The sequence below is a fragment of the Mobula birostris genome, chromosome 26 (genome assembly GCF_030028105.1).
Source record: "Mobula birostris isolate sMobBir1 chromosome 26, sMobBir1.hap1, whole genome shotgun sequence".
Taxonomy (NCBI): Eukaryota; Metazoa; Chordata; class Chondrichthyes; order Myliobatiformes; family Myliobatidae; genus Mobula; species Mobula birostris.
The window spans coordinates 4,766,405-4,794,298 of record NC_092395.1 but is presented as its reverse complement, the minus strand read 5'-3'; the positions used below and the strand labels follow the sequence as shown (position 1 = coordinate 4,794,298).

The 27,894-nt window shown below is 42.3% G+C and overlaps 1 protein-coding gene across 2 annotated transcripts; it reads right to left on the bottom strand.

Annotated features, from left to right (window-relative positions):
• mob3a (MOB kinase activator 3A) lies at nucleotides 1-26,433 on the bottom strand. Of its 2 annotated transcripts, none has more exons than XM_072244184.1 (4): nucleotides 26,307-26,433; nucleotides 6,102-6,644; nucleotides 2,120-2,322; nucleotides 1-1,117 (listed from the first exon to the last, which is right to left on the bottom strand). In XM_072244184.1, exons 2-4 carry the CDS (start codon nucleotides 6,517-6,519, stop codon nucleotides 1,088-1,090), a joined length of 651 nt encoding a protein of 216 aa, XP_072100285.1. In that variant the 5' UTR covers nucleotides 6,520-6,644; nucleotides 26,307-26,433; the 3' UTR covers nucleotides 1-1,087. The 2 variants fall into 2 exon arrangements, with proteins under 2 accessions (XP_072100285.1, XP_072100286.1); XM_072244185.1 differs by lacking the exon at nucleotides 26,307-26,433 and adding an exon at nucleotides 10,358-10,468.
• Between the last annotated feature and the right edge of the window lie 1,461 nt (nucleotides 26,434-27,894).

Genomic DNA, 27,894 nt, shown 5'->3' with positions numbered 1-27,894 from the left:
ATTATACTTTAATCTGAAGCAGAAACTCTCATCACAGAATCAAAAGCAAAAATAACAAATTTCAGACAGTCAGAAATCAGAGCACATGATATAACAAAGAAAAATATGATATAAATTTCAAAAAGAACTTGCTTTTACCACAGATGTCCCCCTTGAACTGCAAAACTATACTGTATCATTCATTATCAGTAAGATTTTAAAGAAATATAGTAAAAAAGTATATTGTTCTTTTTTAAATATTTAAAAAAAAGTCTGAAAACTTTTCTTTCATTTGGAACAAATATTCTATGTACCGTTCAGGACAATTTATTTTCTGAAGACTGTGCCATATGGAGCACTGTACCATCACAGGAAATATATTTTGAAAAGAATGCTTGGTATTCCTGTTAAAGAAAGACGAATGAATTAAATATGACAGGAATGTTGCAATCTATTTTTAGAGGTTTTGGCACCAGCCAAACCCTGTAGTATCAGCTAGTTACCGTGCCAGTAAACGAAATAGATAAACTATAACACGAGAAAATCTGCAGATGCTGGAAATTCAAGCAACACACACAAAATGCTGGTAGAACACAGCAGGCCAGGCCCGAAGACTGTACCTCTTCCTTTAGATGCTGCCTGGCCTGCTGTGTTCTACCAGCATTTTGTGTGTGTTGATAGATGAACTATTTTGTTTTTCTGGAGGTTGAATAGTGCTTTATCAAATTTACCAGAAACATTCAGAAGCGCTTCACATACAATAAAATGCATAAAATGTCCACAGATTTTATATCAAGCAGGATATTTATCATCAAAATGCTTTGTTGTTTGCACCATTGTAACTGCAGAATCCTGTTATTGTAATGAAACAATTAACTATCCCAGGAAGATGCTTCAGTGGTGAATAGAATTTTCTGTAATCATTGCAGTTGCCAACAGCAACAGAAAATTCCCCATCAGATGTTTTAACCTTTCATGTTTCAATGTCAATGATCATTTGAAATAGGACCAATATTTTTCTTTCAAAATTTCTTTTCTGCTCAGATAATCCATTTCAATAACGATGTGGATGGTACAGCTTCATGTGTGATCGATGAGTTGATGCTTTTCAATGGCACATTCTCATGGTCATCTCCTTCTGTGGAAGGAAAAGAAACTGTTACTAGCAGATGTAAAAGATCCGAAAATGTTCTTGCAGACTGCTGGTGGCAAAATGAAATGCTGAGGCTAACACTGAAGCTTTTAAGGGGGAGAAAAAAGAAGAGTTGAAAAGCAAGGAAAATACCAAGAAAGAATTGTGAGAATACATAGTGGCCACTTTATTAGGTACACATGCTCATTGATGCGAATATCTAATCAGCCAATCATAAGGCAGCAGCTCAATGCATAAAAGCATGCAGACAGGTCAAGAGATTCAGTTGTTCTTTAGACTAAACATCAGACTGTGGAAGAAATGTGTCGTAGAGGTACCATACAGGGTGGTTTCAGTATTTCAAAAGCTGATCTAGGATTTTCACATACAACAGTCTCAAGAGTTTACAGAGAATGGCAGTTCTGTGAATAAAAACACTCTGTTAATGAGAAAGGTCAGAGAATGGCCAGACTGGTTGAAACTGACAGGAAGATGACAGTAACTCAAATAACCTCACATTATAACAATGAGCAGAAGAGCATCTCTGAACACACAACACATTGAATCTTGAAATGGATGGGCTACAACAACAGGCCACAATGGGTTCCACTCCTGTACCTGATAAAGATTTAAAAACCCTGTGGTCCTATCAGGGGGAGAACGTACAAACTCCTTACAGAGGATGCCGGAATTGAACTCAAATGTCCAGTAGGGTATGAATGGGACCTCAATGTGTATCGAGGGATGATATGTGAATGGACCCCAACGTGTTTAAAACTTAGGAATGGAGCACTGATGGCAAATCACCAGGATTTCACATCAGTAGGGTAGTGGAGTATCAGGTTTACTGTACATTGAAAAAGATCCTCCCTAACACACTGTATTAGTCACCACTTTCTCTGCACGTCACTAAGTTATTATTGTGCCTTTTTAAAAAATATTACAGACCACTCACTAAAGATATTAAAATCTACCAAGTTTTCTTATGGTAAATTTAAAGTTACATACCAGGGGTACTAATTCTTTGTCGTCTATAAGATTGAATTCCTTAACAAAGTAGTAAAAATGTTTGTAACAAGTATTAACGTGGGCCTCTGCCCCCATGAAGCCAATTCGGTCGAAGTGGTGGATGTACACATGGACAAAAACACGGAAAAGCCGAGAGAGGATCTTCTTGCAAACTTGCTGGAAGTTCTTGGGGAACGGGGTTCCTGAGGAGGAATGAAAAATACACAGTTTAATTATCTAAACACAAGAGATTCTGCAATGCTGGAGATCCAGAGCAGCACACACAAAGTGCTGGAGGAACTCAGCAGGTCAAGCAGCATCGAGGAAGGGGAATAGTCAAAGTTTCAGGCTGAGTTCTGATGAAGGGTTTCAGCCCAAAATGTTGACTGTTTATTCTTCACCATAGATGCTGCCTGACCTGCTGAGTTCTACCAGTGCTACATGTGCATTTTTCTGGTTTAATTCACTTGCTGATCTGAATGCTGACCACCATTCAATATTTCCATGCAGTGGAGATAGCAGTAACTCAAAGTACTGGAGGAATTCAGCAGGTCAGGCAGCATCAATGGAGAGGAATAAAGAGCCAAAGCTTTGGGCTGAGAAACTTCATCAGGACTCGTAAGGAAGGCGGGGAAAGCCAGAAAAAGTAGGGGGAGGTGAAGGAGTACAAGCCAAAAACTGAAAGCTGAAAGCAGGTAAGGGGCAAGGCGAGTGTGTGGGGGAAGTGGTAATGAAGTGATAGGTGGAAAAGGTAACAGGCCAAAGGAGGAGTAATCAAAAGGGGGAAAGTGGACCGGGGGGGAGGGAGGAAAGAGCAGGGGGGCACCCGAGGGAGATGATGGACAGGTGAGAAGTGAAGGGATAAGAGGAGTGCCATAATGGGGAATGCAGAAAGACAGGAGGAGGAGGAGGGGCAAGAAATTACCATAATTTTCAGAAATCGATGTTCATGCCTTCAGGTTGGAGGCTATCCAGATGGAATAGGTGGTGTTGCTCCTCCAACCTGAGAGTGGCCTCATCATGGCAGTATAGAGGAGTGGAGATCGAAGCTTTCCTTTCAATCTGAAACCATCTCCTTGATTAATAATGACTGAAGCAAAATATGAAGGGTGCACAGGGCAAGTGAATAACTTTGAATGACAATAGAAATCAGTTGAGTGTACATCACTGAAATTGTCAAACTGAATGGTGTTTTTATGGATATTTCTTTACAGGTTAGTCATAGATCGATAGGTTAATCAATACTTTTTAAATATCTTCTATTTCTGAGGGATTTGGTGTCTACAAATAAAATTAAATTCAATATTCACATTTATTTATCACATCAACATTGAAACATACAGTGAAATTCGTTAATAACCAAAACACCCAAGGGTGTGCTGGGGGCACGCAAGGGTCGCCATATATTCTGGCTCCAACGTGACACCCCACAATACTTGGCAGAACACAGAACCCAACATGAAATGAACCACCACCAGCAAAACGTGCCCTGTCCCTCCCCCACCTACACACACACACACACAGAAGCAGAATTAGGCGATTCAGCTCATCGAATCTGCTCTGCCATTCAATCATGGCTTTTTTTTCCCAGCCTTATACTATTTTCTTCCCAGTAACCCCTTACCAATCAAGAACCTATCTCTAGATTAAATACACCCAATGGCATTGCCTCCACATCCATCTGTGGCAACAAATTCCAGAAATTCATCATCTGTGGCTGAAGAGATTCTCTGGGTACCACAGTTAGCAAGACACTATTACCGCTCGGGGAGTTGGAGTTCGGAGTTCAATGACAGTGCTGCCTGTAAGGAGTCTCTGTAGATCCTCCCTGTGGAATGTGTGCCCCCCCCCCCCACCAGTGCTCCGGTTTCCTCGCGCAGTCCAAAGGTGCATTGGGTAGGTTAACTGGTCATTGTAAACTGTCCCGTGGTTAGGTTAAGATTAAATTGCGGTTGTCAGGCGTTGCTGGGGCAGTGTGGATCGATAAGCCACAAGGACGCACTCCACACTGTGTCCTTAAATAAACAAACACTTTATTTAGAGATGCAGGGCAGAACAGAATGTTCCAGTCTAAAGAGCTGCACTAGCCAGCAACACACCTATTTAACCCTAGCCGAGGATAATTTATACTGACCAATTAACCTACTACCCAGTACGTTTTTGGTATGCGGGAGGAAACCAGAACACCCAGAGACCCATGTGGTGATGGGGAGAACATAAAAGCTCCTCACAGATGGCGCCAGAATGGAACTGCAAACTCTAGAATGCCCTGAGCTGTAACTGTGTCGCGCTAACCGCTACATTACCATTGTGCCTCCAAATGAGATTCCTCATCTCAGTTTAAAGAGACATTTTATCATGAGGCTGTGCGAAGGTGGAGTACCGCGGGAGGTGGGGGGTGGCACGGGTGCAGGCATGCCCAACCCTGAGACACCAGGCAAGGTCATTTGAATCCAAACAATACATTTATTGATCATTTCAGAATGTCCCTCTGGTACTTCCCACCCTCAGTCCACAATAGAGACCCATATCAGAATCAGATTTCTCACTCACATATGTCATGAAATTTGATGATGTCTTGCAGCAGCAGTTCAGAGCAATACATTAAATTACTACAGTACTGTGCAATATATCCTAGCTATATATATGTGCCTAAGACCTTTGCATAGTATTGTAGATGACCCTGTATTCTGAGGCTATTCCCTCTGATCCTAAACCCCCCCACTATTGAAAACATCTTCTCCACATCCACTGCAGACCTATGAATATCTGATAGGTTTCACTGAGATGCCCTCTTATTCTCTAAACTCCAGCAAACACAACAGGTGCATAGTCCATAATGTAGACAGCCCCTCCTTTACCGGAATGTCCATTTATATTTGAATAAAAACACTAACTTGCATGAAGTCAGATAATTGGCAGCCCTTCAGTCATTCAGAAAATTTACACAACCTTTTTTATTTGCTGTTTTTGTTTAAACGGGATCTGAATGGCATTGAGATCCACAGCGAAATAGTTATCAGAGCTGTCGCCTCTCAGCGCCAGAAATCACGGTTGGAATTTGCACATTTTCCCTGCGACCACAAGGGATTCCCCACCCCCCACCCCACCCAGGGGCTTTGGTTTTCTCCCAGGTCGCAAAGACCTGTGAGTTGGTGAATGAACGGGCCTCTTTGGATCACGGCCTGGGTGTAGATGAGTGAGAGGATCTGATGAGGGAAGTTGATGTGAGTGTGGAGAGAATACAAAATAGCATTACAGGAGGATTAGTGTAACCAGGTGTTTGTGGTCAGCAGATTCGACTGGCCAAAAGGCCAGTTGCTGTATCTATCAATGAGTACAACATTTTCTCAGAGAAAATAGGGAACTTACAGGAAAAGACATAAGACATAGGAGGAAAATCAGACCATCGTTCTGTGTTGAAAAATAAATCAGCCATGACTGAATTTGTTCCGTCATTCCATCATGGCCGACTTATTATCCCTCTCAATCCCATTCTCCTGCCTTCTCCCCATTACCTTCGATGATCTGACTAACCAAGAACTTATCAATCTCCACTTTAAATATACTCAATGACTTGGCCTCCACAGCTGTCTGTGGCAATGAATTGCACAGATTCAATGCCCTCTGGTCCTAGACTCGCCCAATATAGGAAACATCCTCTCCACATCTCCTCTATTTAGGCCTTTCAAATGAAGTACAGATCCGGAGCCATCAAACACTCCTCACACATCAACCCTTTCACTCCCAGGATCGTTCTCGTGAACTCCCTCTGTACACTCCCCAATGCCAGGACATCCTTTTTTGGATATGGAACCCAAAACTCCTCACAAAACTCCAGTTATTGTCTGACCAATACCTTATAAAGCCTCAGGATTACATCCTTGGTTTTATATTCTAGTCCTCCCAAAACGAATGCTAACATTGCATGTACCTTCCATACTACCTGCAAAAACAAGAGACGACAATTTTTCCAACTCACCAACATTGGTTGGGAATATGCTCTCATTGTTGACTTGGGTTTCAATCCAGTCCATAAGCAGACTCATGTATTGTGGTGCTGAGAGGGCGGTGGGCTTCCTGTACTTATTTTCATCTTGCCACCTGTATTCATACCGAGGTCCTCCAGACATGACAGGGCAGGTGGCGTCAGTGCAGAACTCCGATACAGTTCCATAAATCAGATTGATACGGTTGAAGAAATCCACCACGTGGACAGCTACCCAGTCATTGAGATCCTCATTTGAGGGAAGCTGAACTGCCACTTTCAGATCCAGACCAGCATTCAGCGATGCTTGTGCCCTCTTGTGCAACTCGAATCTCTGCGTACCCGGCTCAAACTTGCGCTTGGGACGAAAAGTCTTGTCCTTATTGAACACTTGTTTCAAGGCCACGGCCATATTAAACTCTTGGCGGCAGTCTGCAAAGAGGTGGACTGGCAATTCTTCAAGATAAAGAGGGCTACTTGAGACAATTTACTCTGCTTGCGCACCTCAAGAAGTTCCTTTTGCTCAATGCTTCAGTTCTGTGAAAAACAGAAAACAAAAATTAAATCATATTATACTTCATGACTATATCACACTTCTGGTTGGTTCTTTAGAAATTACACCTGTCCCAGTCATAAACTTAAGGGGATTAAATGTAGAATTATGCAAAGTAATTTTTCATGTAATAATTAGTGCTAAAATTACTCCTAAGCACATAGATTGCTTTTTATTTCATTCAGGTCTAAATCGAATAACAGCAGTCAGTTGGAAAACAAACACGAGATTCTGCATATGCTGGAAATGCAGAAAAACAAACACAAACATGAAATGCTGCAGAACTCAGCAGATCAGGCAGCAACTATGGAGAGGAATAAATAGTTGACATTTTGGGCCGAGACCTTTCATTAGTTCTGTTCATCCTGATGAAGGGTCTTGGCTCGAAATGACAACTGTTTATTTATTTCCATAGATGCTGCTTGATCTGTTGAATTCTTCCAGCATTTGTGTGTGTTGATTTGGAAAACAATATGGCTTCTTCAAAAGGAATTAAATATCATTCTTGTTTGCACTCAGCAAATCATGTCTAATTTGTGTTAATCACCTTACACCATACATACACGCCGGTGATTGAGGAAGTACATTACTGCAAAGAAGTTTATTATATCAGTGGTTAATTCCCCTCCTACTTCCTCTGGTTAATGAGTCACGTAGGGTCAGAGCTCCACAGGCAAGTAAAGGCAGTGGTTTGGCTACAGTACAAGTTTGCACACAGTCCTGAGCGAACAGGAAGACCAATCCTCTAACACATGCCTTGGCTCTGTGGAAAGTTATTGGTTTAGTTGCTTTAGTCAGAAAACAGATGATTCACATCATGCATCAAGGCTTTTTTTAAAGCCATTTGCTTGAAATTTTGAAATAATTCAAAAAGTAATATTTGAGCCACTTCTCTGAGATAGGGTAGTTTGTGCTATGTAGATATTAAGTCTCTGACCTGGATTAAGTTATTTTAAATGCTTTGAGATGCCACATTCAGGCTTATATGTAGACACAGTACTTCATTCCTACAGCTTCATGCTCCAACATGATATTTTCTTTGTGTTGAAGAAATTATGAACAGCACCTTTTCTTGTAACTCTGCCAAGAACGGTTTCAAGTTCGGTTGTGAAAGGAGGATTGGGCATGGGTCAAGCAAACCCATCCCATTAAAAACCCAGAAAGAGAATCTGCAACTGAAACTCAAAAGTCCTCATCTCTGAAACATACCCCATACCCCAGTAGGAGGGATAGGCTTAACTATCTTTCCACGTGTGAATGGAACCTCTGATGGACCAACAGATTTATTTACAATCAGCCAGGAAAACTGGAATACAAGAGAGATTCTTCCATCTGACCTGTGCCAATTACTACAGGTATTTTGATTCTAATCAGTTATCCTTTTTTCACCTCTGGTTGGATCAATCCTGCTCCTGATCCCACACAACAGATATTCCCTCTGAAGGCAAGCTAGCACAAAAGCAGTCACGGACATGAACCTTCCATTTATTCCGTTACAGTGTGTTGCGGCCTCAACAACTGCCTCATATGAACATTAATCATACAAGAGGAGTTTGCATTTCTCAGCTGGGCAAAAGCACATGTAAACTTTGACCATAAGACACCAGAGCAGAATTAGACCAGTCAGTACATCGATTCAGCTCCAGCATTCCATCATGGCTGATTTATTATTGTTTCAGCCCCATTCTCCTGCCTTCTACCTGTAACTTTTTATGTCCTTACCACTCAGGAGCCTATCGGCCTCCGTTTTAAATATACCCAATCACTTGGGCTCCACAGTCACCTGTGGCAACAAATTCCCCAGATTCAGTACCCTCTGGTTAAAGAAATTCCTCATCTGTCCTAAATGGACGTCCCTTGACATAAAGTAACATGTGTACGTGTAGATCCATAAACTGTAATTTGAAGACGACTGAATATTTGACAAGCGCAGGCTGACTTAAAGTACATTTATTATCAAAGTATGTATACAGTATATAACCCTGAGATTCATCTCCCCAGACAGCCGCGAAACAAAGAAACACCATGGAACCTGTTCAAAGAAAAACATCAACCCCTTTCCCCCCAAGTGAAAAAGAATCGCACAAAAGGTAACAAAAAAAAAAGCGAAAAACAGAATATATAACAAAATCGAAAGAATCCAGACGTATTCAGTCAGCTCAGTGCTCGTTATCCGTAGGTTGTCCCAATTCAAAGTCACCCAAAATAGCAACAAAAAAAGGAGCAACTAGAAATCAGAAATGCATAACATGAACTACAGAGTCCAATCCTCTAACAACAGTAATTGACAGAACACAGAACATGAAATACAGAATGTTATAAATTCAATATAAAATCAGAAAATAATAAATATGGACTTAATGATCCCAAATTAGCAAGATTCAAAAAGAGAACCCAGAATGGTCTTTTAACTTCCCTACTGAATAGTTAACACCTCAGGACAAGACCAGCCTGACATACATCAAACCTAGGATGCTCTTGGTTTGTACACCAGAAAACTCACTGCGTGTTTCACCCTCCAGAAATATCTTGAATGAACAAATATGGGCAATTGCAGATGTACAAATTGCATAATTGCTCAAATTATGAATTTAGGTACTTATTGATATGTTGATCCTCATTATTTCAGAACACTGCCTTCCTATAACAACCACAATATACTGTTTAAATACGGAGCAATTGTATACATCAGCTATATTAAAGATGAATAAAAATGCGCAAAAATACAGTACTGTGCAAAACTGAGATATCTAGGGTGCCTCAGACTATTGCACACTACTGTATTTGTCAATGGGAACAGTGAGTGAATTTGTAAACCTGGCAGGAGCAAAGGATATTGAGAATGGTGAGGGTGTAACAGTGAGGGAGGGGTCTGGGATGGGTGGCAGAGAAGGAGTGCCAGGGGCAGGGGGTGGTGTGGCTGCAGACACACCCGGGCCTGAGACTTCAGACAAGGTCATTTGATTCCAAACAACTGGTTTATTGACCATTACAGAATGTCTCTCTGGTGCTTCCTGCTCCCTCCCCCTTTCCACTCTCAGTCCACAATAGAGACCCATATCAGAATCAGGTTTACCATCACTATCATATGCCATTAAATTTGTTTTTTTTTTGGGAAGCAGGACAGCGCAATACATAAAATTACTACAGTACTGTGCAAAAAGACATTAGCTATATATACGTGCCTAAGACTTCTGCATAGCACTACAATTATAATAAGGACCTTATTCTTATTCTGGCCTCTGCCCCTTCCTTTCTAGTCCCAAACTTGTTTATTCCCATCCTTTAGATGCTGACTGACCTGCTGAATTCCTCCAGCATTTTGTGTGTTGCTGAAGATCTCCAGCATCTACGGAATCTCATGTTTATATTAAGGGTTTTTTCTATAATGCTCTTTTACCTTTTACATAAGGGACTCTTCCGAGAGTGATTCATTCAGCAGCAATTTGCATGCATTTGGTTCTTCCACTTTCAGAGCATTAATCTCCAAATCAATTTTCAAAAAACAGCAAACCTCAGAGACTGATGAGAATTATGAAATTTGAAAGCCAAAATACACCCCAAACATTACAGTATTTTAAAAAAAATATTCATGTTGCCTCTCTGTAAAAGAATGTTTTGTTTTACTGGTACATTCAAATTTTTTTTGCAGGCAACAAAATGTTTCCCCTACCTTCAAAATGATGCATTCACTTACCTTTCTACACAAATAAATTTCTTTTACCATCGCTGGATTCAGAGTACAGGTTTAAACACAAAAATAACTTATCTTAGGTCACTATTTTCCTGAAGATGCGATTTTACTGTTTGAATATAAACATTAAATGAATGACGGAGCAAAACATCTGTGCACTATATGATTTCAGATTCTCTCAAGCAACTCTACTGGAATGTACCACGGCAAATAAAAGCACGGGGAAATCCAGCAACAATATAATACTTAGGGAACTTCCCAGGCGTGTCATTTCCTGTGTGATTTTTTAAATTATTACATGAAATACCCAGCCACTAACAAGAAATTTGGAGCTGTATGGGGTGTGCAGGGAGGGTAGCAGCACTGGTGAAGGAGCTCATTGTGTCCATTCCAGGGTAGCTCACTCAGCTTTAGGCCCCACCAGACACTCACTCTCACCTGTGGCTCCAGTAGCTGTTTGCATGTGACAGTGGCTACACCCCAGTACACTGCTTTGGCAGGTGGGTCTAAACCAGGTGAAGGTAGCAAGCGGGACTCGTACCCCGGTGATGTCTGCCCTAGCACGTGAAGTCATTTCCGGCGTACTGGACAGATGAGATCTACAGTGAGATCCAATGGCCAGGAAGGTGGTTCTGCAATGCTCCGTGGAGAGTGAAGGGCATGACAAGACACAGAAGTAGTCATGGTCCTCTATTGCAAGGAAGAGCCCAGTTTGTGATGAATACTCCTACCACTGGACCCAGATCTCCGAGGTCAAGAGAGTGGAACTGCCCCAGTGCAAGGGCTTTTCAACTTTGAAAACTCTCCCACACAGGTTCCCTGTCATCGTTGGATACGGCGAAAGAACCACCAAAAAGCAATTCATTCAAATAACCGACTATTCAGATTCTGTGAATAGTTCTGGAGTCGAGTTTCCCCAGTTACTACCAATTACTAAAAGCTTAGGCAAATAACTATCTTTGTCATCTTGCAAAAAAAAGTGGCTTGGGTACACAACTGACCTGTCCTAGAACCTCAGATGTCTGCCTGGACTAGCTTGAGGAGATACAAGACCATAAGATATTGGAGCAAAATTAGGCCATTTGGTCCATCATGGCTTATCAATTTTCCTCTCAGCCCCAATCTTCTGCCTTCTCCCAGTATCCCTTTATGCCCTGACCAGTCAAGAACCTATCAACCTCTGCCTTAAATATACATAAATATGGCCTCCACAGCTACCTGTGGCAAAGAATTCCACAGATTCACCTCTGTTTGGCTAAAGAAATTCCTCATCTTTGTTCCAAAATGTTGCCCCTCTATTCTCAGGCTGTGTCCTCTGGTCTTACACCCTCCCACCATAGAAACCATCCTCTCCACACCCACTATCAAGGCCTTTCACCCTTCATTCTTCTGAATTCCAGTGAATCAGGCCCAGGGCTATCAAATGCTCTTCATATGACAAGCGGTTCAAACCTGGAATAATTTTTGTAAATCTTTGAACCCTCTCCAATATCAGCAATCCTTTCAGAGATAAGGTGCCCAAAACTGCTTGCAATACTCCAAGTGAGGCCTCACCAGTGCTTTATAAAGTCTCAACATTACATTCTTGCTATTGCATTCCATTGAAATGAATGTTCACAGTGCAGTTGCCTTCCTCATCACAGACTCAACCTGAAAATTAACCTTTAGGGAATCCTGCTCACAGACTCACAAGACCCTTTGTGCCTCAGTTTCTTTTGTATTTTCTCTCCATTTAGAAAGTAGTCAACCCTTTCATTTCTTTTAGAAAGTGCATGGCCATACACTTCCCAACGCTATATTCCATTTGCCACTTTATTACCCATTCTCCAAATCTAAATTATTCTGTAGCCTCTCTACTTCCTCAAACTACCTGTTCCTCTATATTGTCTGCAAACTTTACAACAAAACCATCAATTCCATCAGCCAAATCATTGACATTTAAAATAAAAATCAGTCCCAACATTGACACCTGTGGACTACCACTAGTCACCAGCAGTCAGGCAAAAAACGCTCCATTTATTCCCACTCTCTGCCTCCTGTCAATCAGCCACTGCTTTATCCATGCTAGAATCTTTCCTGTAATACCATGGGCTCATAGCTTGTTAAGTAGCCTCATGTGTGGCACCTTGTCAAAGGCCTTCTGAAAATCCAAGTACATATCAACCAATTCTTCGTCTATCTTGCTTGTTATTTCTTCAAAGAAGTCCAACAGATTTGTTAGGCAAGATTTTCTCATGAGGAAACCATGCTGATTATGAACTATTTTATAATGTGCCTCCAAGTACCCTAAGGCCTCATCCTTAATAATCAACTCCAACATCTTCCCAGCCACTGAGGTCAGACTAACTAGCCTCCAGTTTCCTTTCTTCTGCCTCTCCTCCTCTTGGAGTGGAGTGACATTTGCAATTTTCCAGTCTTCCAAAACCATTCCAGGATCTAGTGATTCTTGAAAGATCATTACTAATGCTTCAACAATCTCTTCAGCCACCTCTTTCAGAACCCTGATGTGTACACCATCTGGTCAGTTGACTTATCTACCTTCAGACCTTTCAGTTTCCAAAGAACCTTCTCCCCAGTAACGGTAACTTTATACACTTCATGACCCCGACACTTGGAATTTCCACCATACAGCTCGTGTCTTCCATAGTGAAGAGTGATGCAAAATACTTATTCAGTTATCTGCCATTTCCTTGTCTGCCATTACCTCTCCAGTAGTGCTTTCCAGTGGTCCGATATCCACTCTCACCTCTCTTTTATACATATGTATCTAAAGAAACGTTTGGTATCCTTTCTAATTATTGGCTAGCTTACTTTCATATTCTATCTTTACTTTCTTAATGACTTTTTAGTTGCCTTCTGTTTAGTTATCACTGTCTGGTATTGAGGGGCTACTGCATAGGACCGAAAGAAGCTGCAGAAAGTTGTAAATCGAGTCAGCTCCATCTTGGGTACTAGCCTATAAAGTCCCCAGGACATCTTTAGGGAGCAGAGTCTCAGAAAGGCTGTGTCCATTATTGAGGGTCTCCAGCACCCAGGGCATGCCCTTTTCTCACTGTTATCATCAGGAAGGAGATACAGAAGCCTGAAGGCACACATTCAGCAATTCAGGAACAGCTTCTTCCCCTCTGCCATCTGATTCCTAAAGGGACATTGAATCTTTGGACACTACCTCACTTTTTTTAAATATACAGTATTTTTGTTTTGTAACATTTTAAAAAATCTATTCAATATACGTAATTGATTTACTTGTTTATTATTATTTTTATTTTATTTATTATTTTTTTTTCTCTTTCTGCTAGTAAATGTATTGCATTGAACTGCTGCTGCTAAGTTAACAAATTTCACGTCACATGCAGGTGACAATAAACCTGATTCTGATTCAGTTGGTTTTTCAAATCTTCCAAATCCTCTAACTTCCCACTAATCTTTGCTCTACTATATGACCTCCCTCTGGCTTGAACTTCTCTTTTTAGCCATAGGTGAGTGTCCTTGACTTTAGTATACTTCCTCTTTGGGATGTATACAACCTGTGCCTCCGAATTGCTTCCAGAAATTCCAGCCATTGTTGCTCTGCCATCATCCCTGCCAGTGTTCTTTTCCGATCAATTCTGACCAACTCCTCTCTCATGCCCCTGTAATTCCCTTTACTCCACTGTAATACTAATACAACAGACCTTAGCTCCTTCTTCTCAAATTTTAGGGTAAATTCAATCATATTATGATCACATCATGTTATTGTATTGTGTGCAGTACTCTGGTTTGGAGAAACATCTCGTTTCTGTATGCATTATATGGTTATATACATTATATACATGTTTATAGTTAAGTGACAATAAACTTGCTTCCAAGGATTCTTTTATCTTAAACTTTCTAATCAAATCTGGTTCATTGCATAACCGAACCCCTGCTGGGCTCAACCACAAGCTGTTCCAAAAAGCCATCTCATAGGCATACTAGAAATTCCCTCTCTTGGAATCCAGCATCAACCTGGTTTTCTCAATCTACCTACATATTGAAATCCCCCATGACTATCGTAATATTGCCCTTTGGGCATGCATTTTCTATTTCCCATTGTAATTGGTAGACCACATCCTCACTACTGTTTGGGGAGTTGTATACAACTCCCATCAGAGTCTTTTTACCCTTGCAGTTACTTAGATCTATTGTCAATGATTCAACACATTCCAATCCTATGTAACCTCTTTCTAATGATTTAATTTACTTTTGTTTTAACCAAAAATGCCACCGCCCCTGCCTTCCGGGCTATTCTTTCAATACAACGTGTATCCTTCGACATTAAGCTCCCAGCTATAATCATCTTTCAGCCGTGATTCAGAATTGCCTACATCATACATGCCAATCTGTAACTGTGCTTCTAGTTCAACTACCTCAGAGTGCACACATTCAAATATAGCACCTTCAGTCCAGTATTCACCCTCTGATTTTGTCCACCTTTTACGTTGCAATAATTATGCCCTATCAGCCTCTTATTAGGAGTCTCGCTGCGCACTGTCCTCCTTTAAGAGAACAATTCCCGCACAATTCCACATGGAACTACGGATTTACATGGAGCATGGTCGCAGCAAAATAACATCCATCATCAGGGGCCTCCAGCACCCAGCTCGTGCTCTCTTCAGGGAGGTGGTACAGGAGCATTTGGCCTCTGACCACTAGGTTCAGGAACAGTTATTACCCCTCAATCATCAGGCTCCTGAACCAGAGGGGATGACTTCACTCGCCCATCACTGAAATGTTCCCACAACCCTTGGACTCACCTTGGAAGACTCTTCATTTCATGTTCTCAATATTTATTTATTTTCTTTTGTATTTGCAGAATTTGTTCTTTTTTGCACACTGGTTGCCCACCCTGCTGGCTGTGGTATTTTACTGATTCTATTACGGTTATTGGATTTACTGAATATGCTCGTAAGAAAATGAGTCACAGGGTTGTATACGGTGCCATATATATGCTTTGATAATCAATTTACTTTGAACTTTGATCTGTGTAAAAAAATATCAGCTTGCCAGGAACTGGACTGGAGAAACAGTACAAATGTGTACTTTACAATAAATCGATCTACAACCAATGTTTTCAGTTCTACAATTCTAGTACCTTTTGTGAATTCACCGGCAATTTCTTCAACCACTTACTTGTACATTGTAGTCTGATGAATCGCTACACTACCAAATGGGTCAAGTGGCCTAATTCGGCAATGTCTTATGATCTAACAATCTTTTTGAACCACGACCATCAGACGGGGTACCACAGCATTAGGACAAGAACTATTAAGATGGGAAACAGCTTCTTTCCCCAGGCTGTGAGACTACTGAACTCCCTGCTACCACGCAGGGCTTATCACACATGAAGCATCAGTTGTGATGTACTGTACACAATCTCATTATATGCATTTTTCTTTTTTGCAGTAGTTATTTTATATATAAGTATACATGTTTATATTTATTATTGTAATTTATATTTATATCATTACTGCTATTTATTGCTGCCCCAGAAATATTTTGTGACATATGCCAGAGCTATTAACCCCGATTCTGAAACTTGTGTATATTAAATAACGCTGGGAACTGTGGTGCCTGGACAGTCATATATTGGGGTTTTCTTCAAATACTAAGAAACATTGTGTGATTCAGAAATGACCTGGGAATTCCCCACCCTTCCTTCGTATGTCAATTCATGACAGCACTGTAGGATCACGTTGGTTGCATTTCTCTCCACCATCAGCTCAAACAGATACTAGAAAAAAAAACAAAGTTTGTTTTCTTTTTTGTGGCTGTAGCTTAGTAACCAGTGGTTAAAGATGCAGCTACTGCAGGAAGAAGATATTTTAAGAAGATTGAAGGTGGGGAGAAATGAACAATACTGCACCTACAAGATCTATGCTCAGTGGCCACTTTATTAGGTACACCTGCTCATGAATCTAAATATCTAATCAGCCAATCATGTGGCAGCAACTCAATGAATAAAAGCAGGTAGACACAGTCAAGAGGTTCAGTTTTTGTTCCAACTACGGTATAATTGTTGGTTTCAGACGGGGTGGCTTGTGCATCTCAAACTGCTCATTTCCTGGGCTTTTCACACACAACTATCTCATTACAGAGAATGGTACAAAATACAAAACAAACATCCAATAAGTGGCAATTCTGTGGGCTAAAATGCATTGTTAATGAGAGAGGTCAGAAGAATAGCCATACTGGTTCAACTGACGGAATCAGAATCAGATTTATTATCACCAGCATGTGTCGTGAAATTTGTTAACTTAGCAGCAGCAGTTCAATGCAGTACATAATATAGAAAAAAAATAATAAATAAATAATCAATTATAGCATATGCATATTGAATAGATTAAAAATCGTGCAAAAACAGAAATAATATATCTTGAAAAAGTGAGGTAGTGTCCAAGCATTAAGCATCCATTTAGGAATCGGATGGCAGAGGGGAAGAAACTGTTCCTGAATCACTGAGTGTGTGCCTTCGGGCTTTTGTACCTCCTACCTGGTGGCAACAGTAAGAAAAGGGCATGCCCTGGGTGCTGGAGGTCTTTAATAATGAACGCTGCCCTTCTGAGACACCGCTCCTTCATGGAGTGCAGAAGAGCGTCTCTGAATGCACAACACATTGAACCTTGAAGTGGATAGGCCACAGCAGATCACACAGGGTTCCACTCCTGTATCTAATAAAGTGGCCACTGAGCAAATAACTATTGTAAAAACTTAAACATTGACTTACTCAGCATTTTCAAATAGTAGGGAAAATAGTTGGGTTATATTTTCAGCTCTTCCTTTTAGTAAACCAGTGTCACGAGAGAAAGCAGATATAACACTATAACAGAAAATGTACCTCTCCAGTGTTTTAAAGTTCAAAGTAAAATTTACTATCAAAGTATGTACATGTCCCCACATACAACCCCGAGATTCTTTTTCTTGCAGGCATACTTAGCTAATCCATAGAATAATAACTGTAACCAGGATCAATGAATGACAAGCTGTATAAATGCAAATATAAATCTGCCAGGGTCGCCACTGCTATATGGTTGTGTTTAAACTAAGTAGTGGGGGGGGGGGGGTAGGAAATACAAGGAAGGAGTTAAAGGGAAAGAGAGAATCAGCAAAGTTAAGAAAGACAACAGAATTAACAGGGCAGAAAGCTCAGGAAGGGATCGGAGAGTATGGCCAAGTGCAAAAGTGCAGAGTATGGTCAATGTCTCCCATCCACTACATAATGTAATCGGTGGGCACAGGAGTACATTCAGCCAGAGGCTCATTCCACCGAGATGCAACACAGAGCGTCATAGGAAGTCATTCCTGCCTGTGGCCATCAAACTTTACAACTCCTCCCTTGGAGGGTCAGACACCCTGAGACAATAGGCTGGTCCTGGACTTATTTCATAATTTACTGGCATAATTTACATATTACTATTTAACTATTTATTACTATTTTTCTATTACCATTTATTATTTCCATGATTATTACTATTTATTATTTATGATGCAACTGTAACAAAAACCAATTTCCCCCGGGATCAATAAAGTATGACTATGACTATGAAAAGGAATCGATGTGAAAGGTGAGGGGAGTAAAGAATTAAAAGTATTATATATGAATGCACTGAGTATAAGAAATATAGTGGATGAGCTTGAGGCTCAGTTGGAAATTGGCAAGTATGATGTTGTAGGAATAACAGAGACATGGCTGCAAGAGGACCAGGGCTGGGAAATGAATATTCAAGGGTATATGTCCTATCAAAAGGACAGACTGATTGGCAGAGGGGGTGGGGTGGCTGTGTTGGTGAGGAATGAAATTCACTCCCTTGCAAGGGGGGGGACAGAATCAGGAGATGTAGAGTCGGTATGGATAGAACTGAGAAATTATAAGGGCAAAAGGACCCTAATGGGAGTTATTTACAGGCCCCCAAACAGTAGCCTGGATATAGGGTGCAAGTTGAATCAAGAGTTAAAATTGGCATGCAGCAAAGGTAATGCTATGGTTGTTATGGGGGATTTTCAACATGCAGGTAGACTGGGGAAATCAGGTTGGTACAGGAACCCAAGAAAGGGAGTTTGTGGAGTGCCTCCAAGATGGATTCTTAGAACAGCTTGTACTGGAGCCTAACAGGGAGAAGGCAATTCTGGATTTAGCGTTGTGTAATGAACAGGATTTGATAAGGGAACTCAAGGTAAAGGAGCCATTAGGAGGTAGTGACCATAATACTACAATTTGAGAGGGAGAAGGGAAAACCACAAGTGTCAGTATTACAGTTGAACAAGGGGAACTATGGACCCATAAAGGAGGAGCAGGCCAAGGTTGACTGGAAAGATATCCTAGCAGGGATAACAGTGGAACAACAATGGCAGGTACTTCTGGGAATAATACAGAAGGTGCAGGATCAGTTCATTCCAAAGAGGAAGAAAGATTCTAAGGGGAGTAAGGGACGACCATGGATGACAAGGGAAGTCAAGGATAGTATAAAAATAAAAGAGAAGTAGTATAACATAGCAAAGATGAGCGGGAAGCCAGAGGATTGGGAGACTTTTAAAGAGCAACAGAGGATAACTAAAAAGGCAATAAGGGGAGAAAAGATGAGATACAAAGCAAGCTAGCCAAGAATATAAAGGAGGATAGTAAAAGCTTCTTTAGGTATGTGAAGAGGAAAAAATTAATTAAGACCAAAGCTGAGCCCTTGAAGACAGAAATGGGTGAATTCATTATGGGGAACAAGGAAATGGCAGACGAGTTGAACAGGTACTTTGGATTTGTCTTCACTAGGGAAGACACAAACAATCTCCCAGATGTAATAGTGGCCGGAGGACCTAGGGTAACGGAGGAACTGAAGGAGATTCACATTAGGCAGAAAATGGTGTTGGATAGACTGATGGGACTGAAGGCTGATAAATCCCCAGGGCCTGATGGTCTGCACCCCAGGGTACTTAAGGAGGTGGCTCTAGAAATCGTAGACGCATTGGTAATTATTTTCCAATGTTCTATAGATTCAGGATCAGTTCCTGAGAACTGGAGGGTAGCTAATGTTATCCCACTTCTTAAGAAAGGAGGGAGAGAAAAAACAGGGAATTATAGACCAGTTAGCCTGACATCAGTTGTGGGGAAGATGCTGGAGTCAATTATAAAGGATGAAATAGTGGCACATTTGGATAGCAGTAACAGGATCGGTCCGAGTCAGCATGGATTTACAAAGGGGAAATCATGCTTGACTAATCTTCTGGAATTTTTTGAGGATGTAACTATGAAAATAGACAAGAGAGAGCCAGTGGATGTAGTGTACCTGGACTTTCAGAAAGCCTTTGATAAGGTTGCACATAGGAGATTAGTGGGCACAATTAGAGCACATGGTATTGAGAGTAGGGTACTGACATGGATAGAAAATTGGTTGGCAGACAGGAAACAAAGAGTAGGGATTAACGGGTCCCTTTCAGAATGGCAGGAGGTGACTAGTGGGGTAATGTAAGGCTCGTTGCTGGGACCACAGCTATTTACAATATACATTAATGATTTAGATGAAGGGATTAAAAGTAACATTAGCAAATTTGCAGATGACACAAAGCTGGGTAGCAGTGTGAAATGTGAGGAGGATGTTGAGATAATGCAGGATGACTTGGACAGGTTGGGTGAGTGGGCAGATGCAGTTAAATGTGGATAAATGTGAGGTTATCCATTTTGGTGGCAAGAACAAGACGACAGATTACTATTTGAATGGTGTCAAGTTAGGAATAGGGGAAGTATAACGAGATCTTGGTGTCTTTGTACATCAGTCACTGAAAGTAAGCATGCAGGTACAGCAGGCAGTGAAGAAAGCTAATGGCATGCTGGCCTTCATAACAAGGGGAGTTGAGTATAGGAGCAAAGAGGTCCTTCTGCAGCTGTACAGGGCCCTGGTGAGACCACACCTGGAGTATTGTGCACAGTTTTGGTCTCCAAATTTGAGGAAGGACATTCTTGCTATTAAGGAAGTGCAGTGAAGGTTCACGAGGTTAATTCCCGGGATGGCGGGACTGTCATATGTTGAAAGATTGGAGCAACTGGGCTTGTATACACTGGAATTTAGAAGGATGAGAGGGGATCAGATTGAAACATATATTATTAAGGGATTGGACACGCTAGAGGCAGGAAACATGCTCCCGATGTTGGAGGAGTCCAGAACCAGAGGCCACAATTTGAGAATAAGGGGTAGGCCATTTAGAATGGAGTTGAGGAAAAACTTTTTCACCCAGAGAGTTGTGGATCTGTGGAATGCTCTGCCTCCTAAGGCAGTGGAGGCCAATTCTCTGGATGCTTTCAAGAAAGAGTTAGATAGAGCTCTTAATGATAGCGGAGTCAAGGGATATGGGCAGAAGGCAGGAACGGGGTACTGATTGTAGATGATCAGCCATGATCACAGTGAATGGCGGTGCTGGCTCAAAGGGCCTACTCCTGCACCTATTGTCTATAAATAAATACCTATAAATAACAAGCATGATATAACATTGATGGAAAATTTTGCAGTATTCTGGGGTGAATTTGGAGTATTGTGTACAGTTCTTAACAAGGAAACTTACAGAGGTATTGCTGGGACTTGAGGACCTGAGTTATAGGGAAAGGCTGAATAGGTTAGGATTTTATTCCTGGAGCACAAGAGATGGAGAGGAGTTTTGATAGAAGGGTACAAAATTATAAGGAGTATACCAGGCTTTTTCCCACTGAAATTGAGTGAGAATAGAGCTAGAGGCCAGGGTTAAGGGTGAAAGGTGAAATATTTAAGGGGAATATGAGAGGGAACTTCTTCACTCAGAGGGTGGTGAGAATGTAGAATGAGCTACCAATGCAAGTGGTGGATGTGGGTTCAATTTCAACATTTAACAGAACTTTTATAGGTACATAGATGGGAGGGGTATGATCCAGGTGCAGGTCGATGAGAATAGGCAGAATAAAAATTCTGCAATGAATAGATGGGCCGAAGGGATTCATATTGTACTATCCTGGCTTGCGCATTGACTTAAACAGCTAGGATGCAACATCCAAGGCCTCTGTTGGTTGGGGTTTGACAAAGATGAAAATGATGAAGGAAAGGATTTTCACAGCAACAAACTGCTATACCTACCCATTGACCTCCTCCCTCACCTCTAGTCAGGGCCCCAAACAGTCCTTCCACCTATGAATCTGTTGGGGTTGTCTATTTTATCCAGTGTTCCCAATATGGCCTCCACTAGATTGGTGAAACCTGTTATAAATTCGAGGACAACTTTGTTGAACATTTCATTCCATCTACCAAGACTGAATTTCCCAGTGGCCAACCATTTTAATTCCTATCCCCATTCCAACATGTTGGCACATGGCCACCTCTTATACCACAATGAGGCCACTCTCAAGGTGGAGGAGCAACATCTCCTATTCCATCTAGGTAGCCTCCAACCTCAATTTCCCCAACTTTTCTCCTCCTCCTTCTACTCCCCACTCTGGCCTCTTACCTCTTCTCCTCACCTGCCTATCTCTTTCTCCTTCCCTTTCTCCCATGGTTCACTCTTCTCTCCTACCAGATTCCTTCTTCTCCAGCCCTTTACCTTTCCCAACCACCTGCCTTCACCTATCACCTTCTAGTTTCTCCTCCTTTCCTCCCCCCACCTGTTTATATTGACTTCTTCCCCCTTCCTCTCCAGTCCTGATGAAAGGTCTTGGCCCAAAACATCAACTGTTTAATCATTTTCATAGATGCTGCCTCACCCGCTGAGTTCCTCCGGCAAGTTATGCATGTTGCCCTCGATTTCCAGCCTCTGCAGAATTGTTTGTGCTTACCCTTTGTCAAAACTCAGAGGTTCTGATGGTAAGATAGCAGGCATCTAGTAAATGAACTGCTTTGTACAAAGATACTGATAATACTGAAATGCAATAGCCTTAATGGACCATAGTGAACAAGTTTGGAAATGACAACTGCACACAATAATCAATCCACACAAGATATGAATGGAATGTAAGAGTTAGCTGGATAGGACAGTACAGTAGCGTAATGCTTTACTGTGCCAGAGTTTGTACATTTTCCCGGTGATTGCATGGGTTTCTTCTGGGTGCTCTGGTTTCCTCCCACGTTCCAAAGTGACACAAACAACAGGAATTCTGCAGATGCTGGAAATTCAAGCAACATACATCAAAGTTGCTGGTGAACGCAGCAGGCCAGGCAGCATCTCTAGGAAGAGGTACAGTCGACGTTTCAGGCCGAGACCTTATATTCCGTCTGGGTAGCCTCCAACCTGATGGCATGAACATCGACTTCTCTAACCTCCGCTAATGCCCCGCCTCCCCCTCGTAGCCCATCCATTATTTATTTTTATACACACATTCTTTCTCTCACTCTCCTTTTTCTCCCTCTGACTATACCCCTTGCCCATCCTCTGGGTTTCCCCCTCCTTGTCTTTCTCCCTGGGCCTCCTGTCCCATGATCCTCTCATATCCCCTTTGCCAATCACCTGTCCAGCTCTTGGCTCCATCCCTCCCCCTCCTGTCTTCTCCTATCATTTCAGATCTCCCCCTCCCCCTCCCACTTTCAAATCTCTTACTAACTCTTCCTTCAGTTAGTCCTGATGAAGGGTCTCGGCCTGAAACGTCGACTGTACCTCTTCCTAGAGATGCTGCCTGGCCTGCTGCGTTCACCAGCAACTTTGATGTGTGTTGTTCCAAAGTGACATATGGGTTGGGGGTGAGTAAGTTGTGCGCATGCTGTGTTGGCGCTGGAAGCATGGCAACTCTTGTCAGGCTGTGTTGGTCATTGATGCAAACTGTATGTTTTGATGTTTCGATATTCATGTGGCAAATAAAGCTTATCTTTAGAAAATGGATGACAAATGAAAAACAGAGCCCAAATTAGATGGTTAGAAGTAATAAAAAAAATAGGATGCATTATACAACAGTCAGGAGTTAATAGACTAAAGTTGGTTTACTAAATAACCAGCATATTAGATGGGGTGTTGTGAATCTGCTCTGTTTCAGCAGATCATCTGTGATTTTCATGAGGCCCAGTCTGTACAGCTGTCTCTTGTTTACTTGTTAATCCGAGGATGAGGAGGACAGACAGTAATGTTTGCTTCATCTCTACACTGCTCTTAACTTGTCCTGCCAGTCACAGGTCAGGGAGGATGTGATCATGAGAGAGAATAGTCTCAGCATAGAAACAGAACCGATCTTCAATATGATAAACATTCCTGCAACCGTGCAGGAAATAGGTCACACGGGTAGTCAAATAACTCCTTACATACTTCATGGCATTTGGATACACTGGGCAATTCCCCAAGTAAACACAACCACTTCCGTATAAAATGTATAAACAGTAAGTAAAATGAATAAAACATACTTAATGTTCAAAAATAGTTTATAAATCTAATTACCTGTTTACCTTCCTGCAATACAAGACCATAAGACATAGGAGCAGAATTAAAACATTCAACTTATTGAGCCATTCCATCAGGACTGATTTATTATCCCTCTCAACTACATTCCCCTGCTTTCCCCCTGTAACTTTAATGTCCCGACTAATCAAGAACATATCAACCTCTGCTTTAAATATACCCAATAATTTGGCCTCCACAGCTGTCTGTGGTAATGAATTCCACAGATTCACTGCCCTCTGGCTAAAGAAATTCCTCCTCTGTTTGAAATAGAAGAAGTCTCTCTATTCTGAGGCTGTGCACTCTGGTCCAAGACTCGCCAAATATAGGAGACATCCTTTCCACATCCATTCTATCTAGGCCTTTCAATATTTAATAGGCTTTAATGAGATTCCCCCCACTCTTCTAAACACCAGCAAGTACAGACCCAGAGCTCTTCATACGTTAACCCTTTCATTCCTGGAATCATTCTTGTGAACCCCCTCCAATGTCTCCGCATTACATCACAAACAAGAGAAAGTCTGCAGATGCTGGAAATCCAAGCAACACACAAAATGCTGGAGGTACTCAGCAGGCCAGGAAACATCTATGGAAAAAAGTACAGTCGACGCTTCGGGCCAAAACCCTTCTGCAGGACTGGGGGAAAAAAAGTCGAGGAGTATATTTAAAAGGTGGGGGGGATGGGAGAGAACCACCAGGTGATCGGTGAAAGCTGGAGGGGTGGAGGATGAATTAAAGAGTTGGGAAGTTGATTGGTGAAAGAAACAGAAGGCCATGGAAGGAAGAAAAAGTTGGGGGGGGGGGGAGGGAAGGAACACCAGAGGGAAGCAATGGGTGGGCAAGGAAGTGAGGTGAGAGAGGGAAAAGGGAATGGGAAATGGTGAAGGGGGGGCGGGGAGAGAGCATTACCGGAAGTTTGAGAAATTAATATTCATGCCATGAGGTTGGCAGCTACCCAAACGGAAATATAAGGTGTTGTTCCTTCAACCTAAATGTAGCCACATCACGACAGTGCAGGAGGCCATGGATGGAGATATTGGAATGGGAAGTGGAATTAAAATGGGTGGCTACTGGGAGATCCTGCTTGTTCTGGCTGATGGAGTGCAGATGCTTGAAGTGGTCTCCCAATCTACGTCGGGACTCACCGATATACAGGGGGCCACACCGGGAGCACCGAACACAGTAAATTACTCCAAAAGACTCACAGGTGAAGTGTCACCGGTGTGGCCTCCTGTATATTGGTGAGACCCGACATAGATTGGGAGACCACTTCACCGAGCATCTACACTCCATCCGCCAGAACAAGAGGGATCTCCCAGTGGCCACCCATTTTAATTCTACTTCCCATTGTGACATGTCCATCCGTGGCCTCCTCCACTGTCGTGATGTGGCCACACTTAGGTTGGAGTAACATCTTATATTCTGTTTGGGTAGCCTCCAAGCTGATGGTACGAACATAGATTTCTCAAACTTCCGGTAATGTCTCCCAACCCCCCCACCCCACCCCCAATCCTTCTCCATTTCCCATCCCCTTTTCCCTCTCATCTCAGCTTCTCGCCTGCCCACGGCCTTCCCTCTATGCTCCTTACCCCCTTTTTATTTTTTCCATGGCCTTCTGTCTCTTCCACCAATCAATTTCCTAGCTCCTCACCCCTCCCTCTCCAGATTTCACTTGTTTCTCTCTCCCCTCCCTCCATATTTAAAATTTACTCCTCAGCTTTTTTTTTCTCCAGTCCAGCTGAAGGATTTTGGCCAAAAACATCAACCGTACTTTTTTCCCCCATAGACGCTGCCTGGGCTGCTGAGTTCCTCCAACATTTTGTGTGTTGCTTAGCATTACATCCTTGCTTCTGTACTCTAGTCATCCGGAAATGAATGCTAACATTGCATTTGACTCCCTCACTACCTACTCAATCTACAAATTATCCTCTGGAGAATCCCGCACGAGGACTCCCAAGTCACTGACACCGGCTATTAAGCTCGACTAAACCGCTCATTTGCAATGCACCAGCCTCCTTCTAACCTGTGGTTTCAGATTATTTGCAACATCTTTCAGCTCACTGTTGCAGAAGGGAAATTACCACTGTTTTATCTAAGTGAGTTGACCATATTTCGCCATTGTTCGACACAGTATCAGACCAAGCACATGGCTCTCAATAAGCACCGGAGATTCTGCAGATGCTGGAAATCCAGAGCAACACACACAAAATGCTGGAGGAATTTAGCAATTCTGGGTAGGTAGGAGGGAGGGAGAGGTGGGGTGGGGTGGGGACGGGACTGGACAGTATGGGATGGGAGGGGACCGAAGCGGGTGGGTGGGGACGGGAGGGTAGAAGTGGGGTGGATGGGGAGGGGAGGGGTTGAGTGGGGAAGGGAGGGAGAGAGTGAGGATAGTGAGCCCAGGATCCGGGACACCTCAGCCTCGCCGTGAAGGGATTAAACTCCCGCTTCATTCCCCAACTCCAGCTCACCAGCTGAGTGGGGTGTCCGGGCCCGGCACACCTGAACATCCTCCCTTCTTCTCTGCCAGGACTGGAACGACCCACCCACTCCGACATCGATAACTTACCGCTTGCCGCCGCCGCCTCCTCCACCGGCCGCGCTCACTCTCCGGCTGCCGCCCCCTTCTGCGCAAGCGCCGAGACCGGCGTGCGTGCCGGGAATAGTAGTTCGCATCGGCAATCCGACTCTCGGTCTGCGGCGGCTGCCTGCACTGTGCGTTTGCGTGTACCGCTATGCGTGCCGGGAAGAGTAGTCCTGACGCGCAGGCGCGTAGACCACCATGCACGCCGGGAACCGTAGTTCATAACGACTGTCCCGCTGCAGGGCGTTGGCAGGGTACCGGTTTAGGCAGGGTCATCTCAACATTCAAAATTGTTTAATGTCATTTCATATACACAAGTGTAAAGGAGAGTGAAATAATTGTCACTCCGGATCTGATGCAGCACAAAAACACATTTGGATAAAGAGCACAATAATAAAAAACACTATGAATAAACGACTGTATATCCATAAAGTGATACTAGGTACAGGAGTGTCTGTACGTAAGATGTCTGACAGGATATGATAAAGTAGCAGTGGTGGTTGGGGGTGTGAAGGGGAGAGTTAGTGGGTGGGTGGAGGTGTTGATCAGCCTTACTGCCTGAGGAAATTGATTGTTCCCAAAGTGCAGAAGCAATCTATTGCCCCAATTTAAAGGATAAAACTGCAACAACAAAACATCTTATCTGCAATGATCCCTCAATGATCTGGGACCGGAGTACATCTTTTGTTTTACAATCCTGATTGAGCTCTCAGGTCTTCTTCTGTCAGTCTTCTAAACTTAAACAATTTTCCTCAAGAGATAATTGGCAGGTCAGTTTTTTTTGAACTATGCTCCTAAACTGTGAAATTCAATACCTAAAACTATAAGGGATACAGACTCAGTTGGCACTTTTAAATCAAAACCTATTTATTTAACCTTGCTTTTAACAAACATCCTTTTGTCTTTTATTTCACATTTTCACTTCATTCCATTGCAAAGCACTTTGAACTACATTGTCTATGTGGAAAATATGCAATAAATAAGTTGTTATTATTATAAGCGCAGTTAAATACACTCAAAAACTTCTGCAGTTGTACTGTGGAGAGCATTCTGACAGGCTGCATCACTGTCTGGTATGGAGGAGCTACTGCACAGGATCAGAAGAAGCTGCAGAAGGTTGTAAATCTAGTCAGCTCCATCTTGGGTACTCGCCTACAAAGTACCCAGGACATCTTCAGGGAGCGGTGTCTCAGAAAGGCAGCATCCATTATTAAGGACCTCCAGCACCCAGGGCATGCCCTTTTCTCACTGTTGCCATCAGGTAGGAGATACAGAAGCCTGAAAGTACATACTCAGCGATTCAGGAACGGCTTCTTCCCCTCTGCCATCCAATTCCTAAATGACATTGAACGCGAGAACACTACCTCACTTTTTTAATATATATTATTTCTGCTTTTTGCACGATTTTTAATCTATTCAGTATGCTGTAATTGATTTACTTATTTATTATTATTATTATTTTCTCTCTCTGCTAGTGTGCCTGCACCGGTCGTGCATGCAGCCTGTTACAGCCATTCCGACTAGTTTTCTTACTTTTTTAACTTATGTTATTTGTTGTATTTTTTTTCACAGT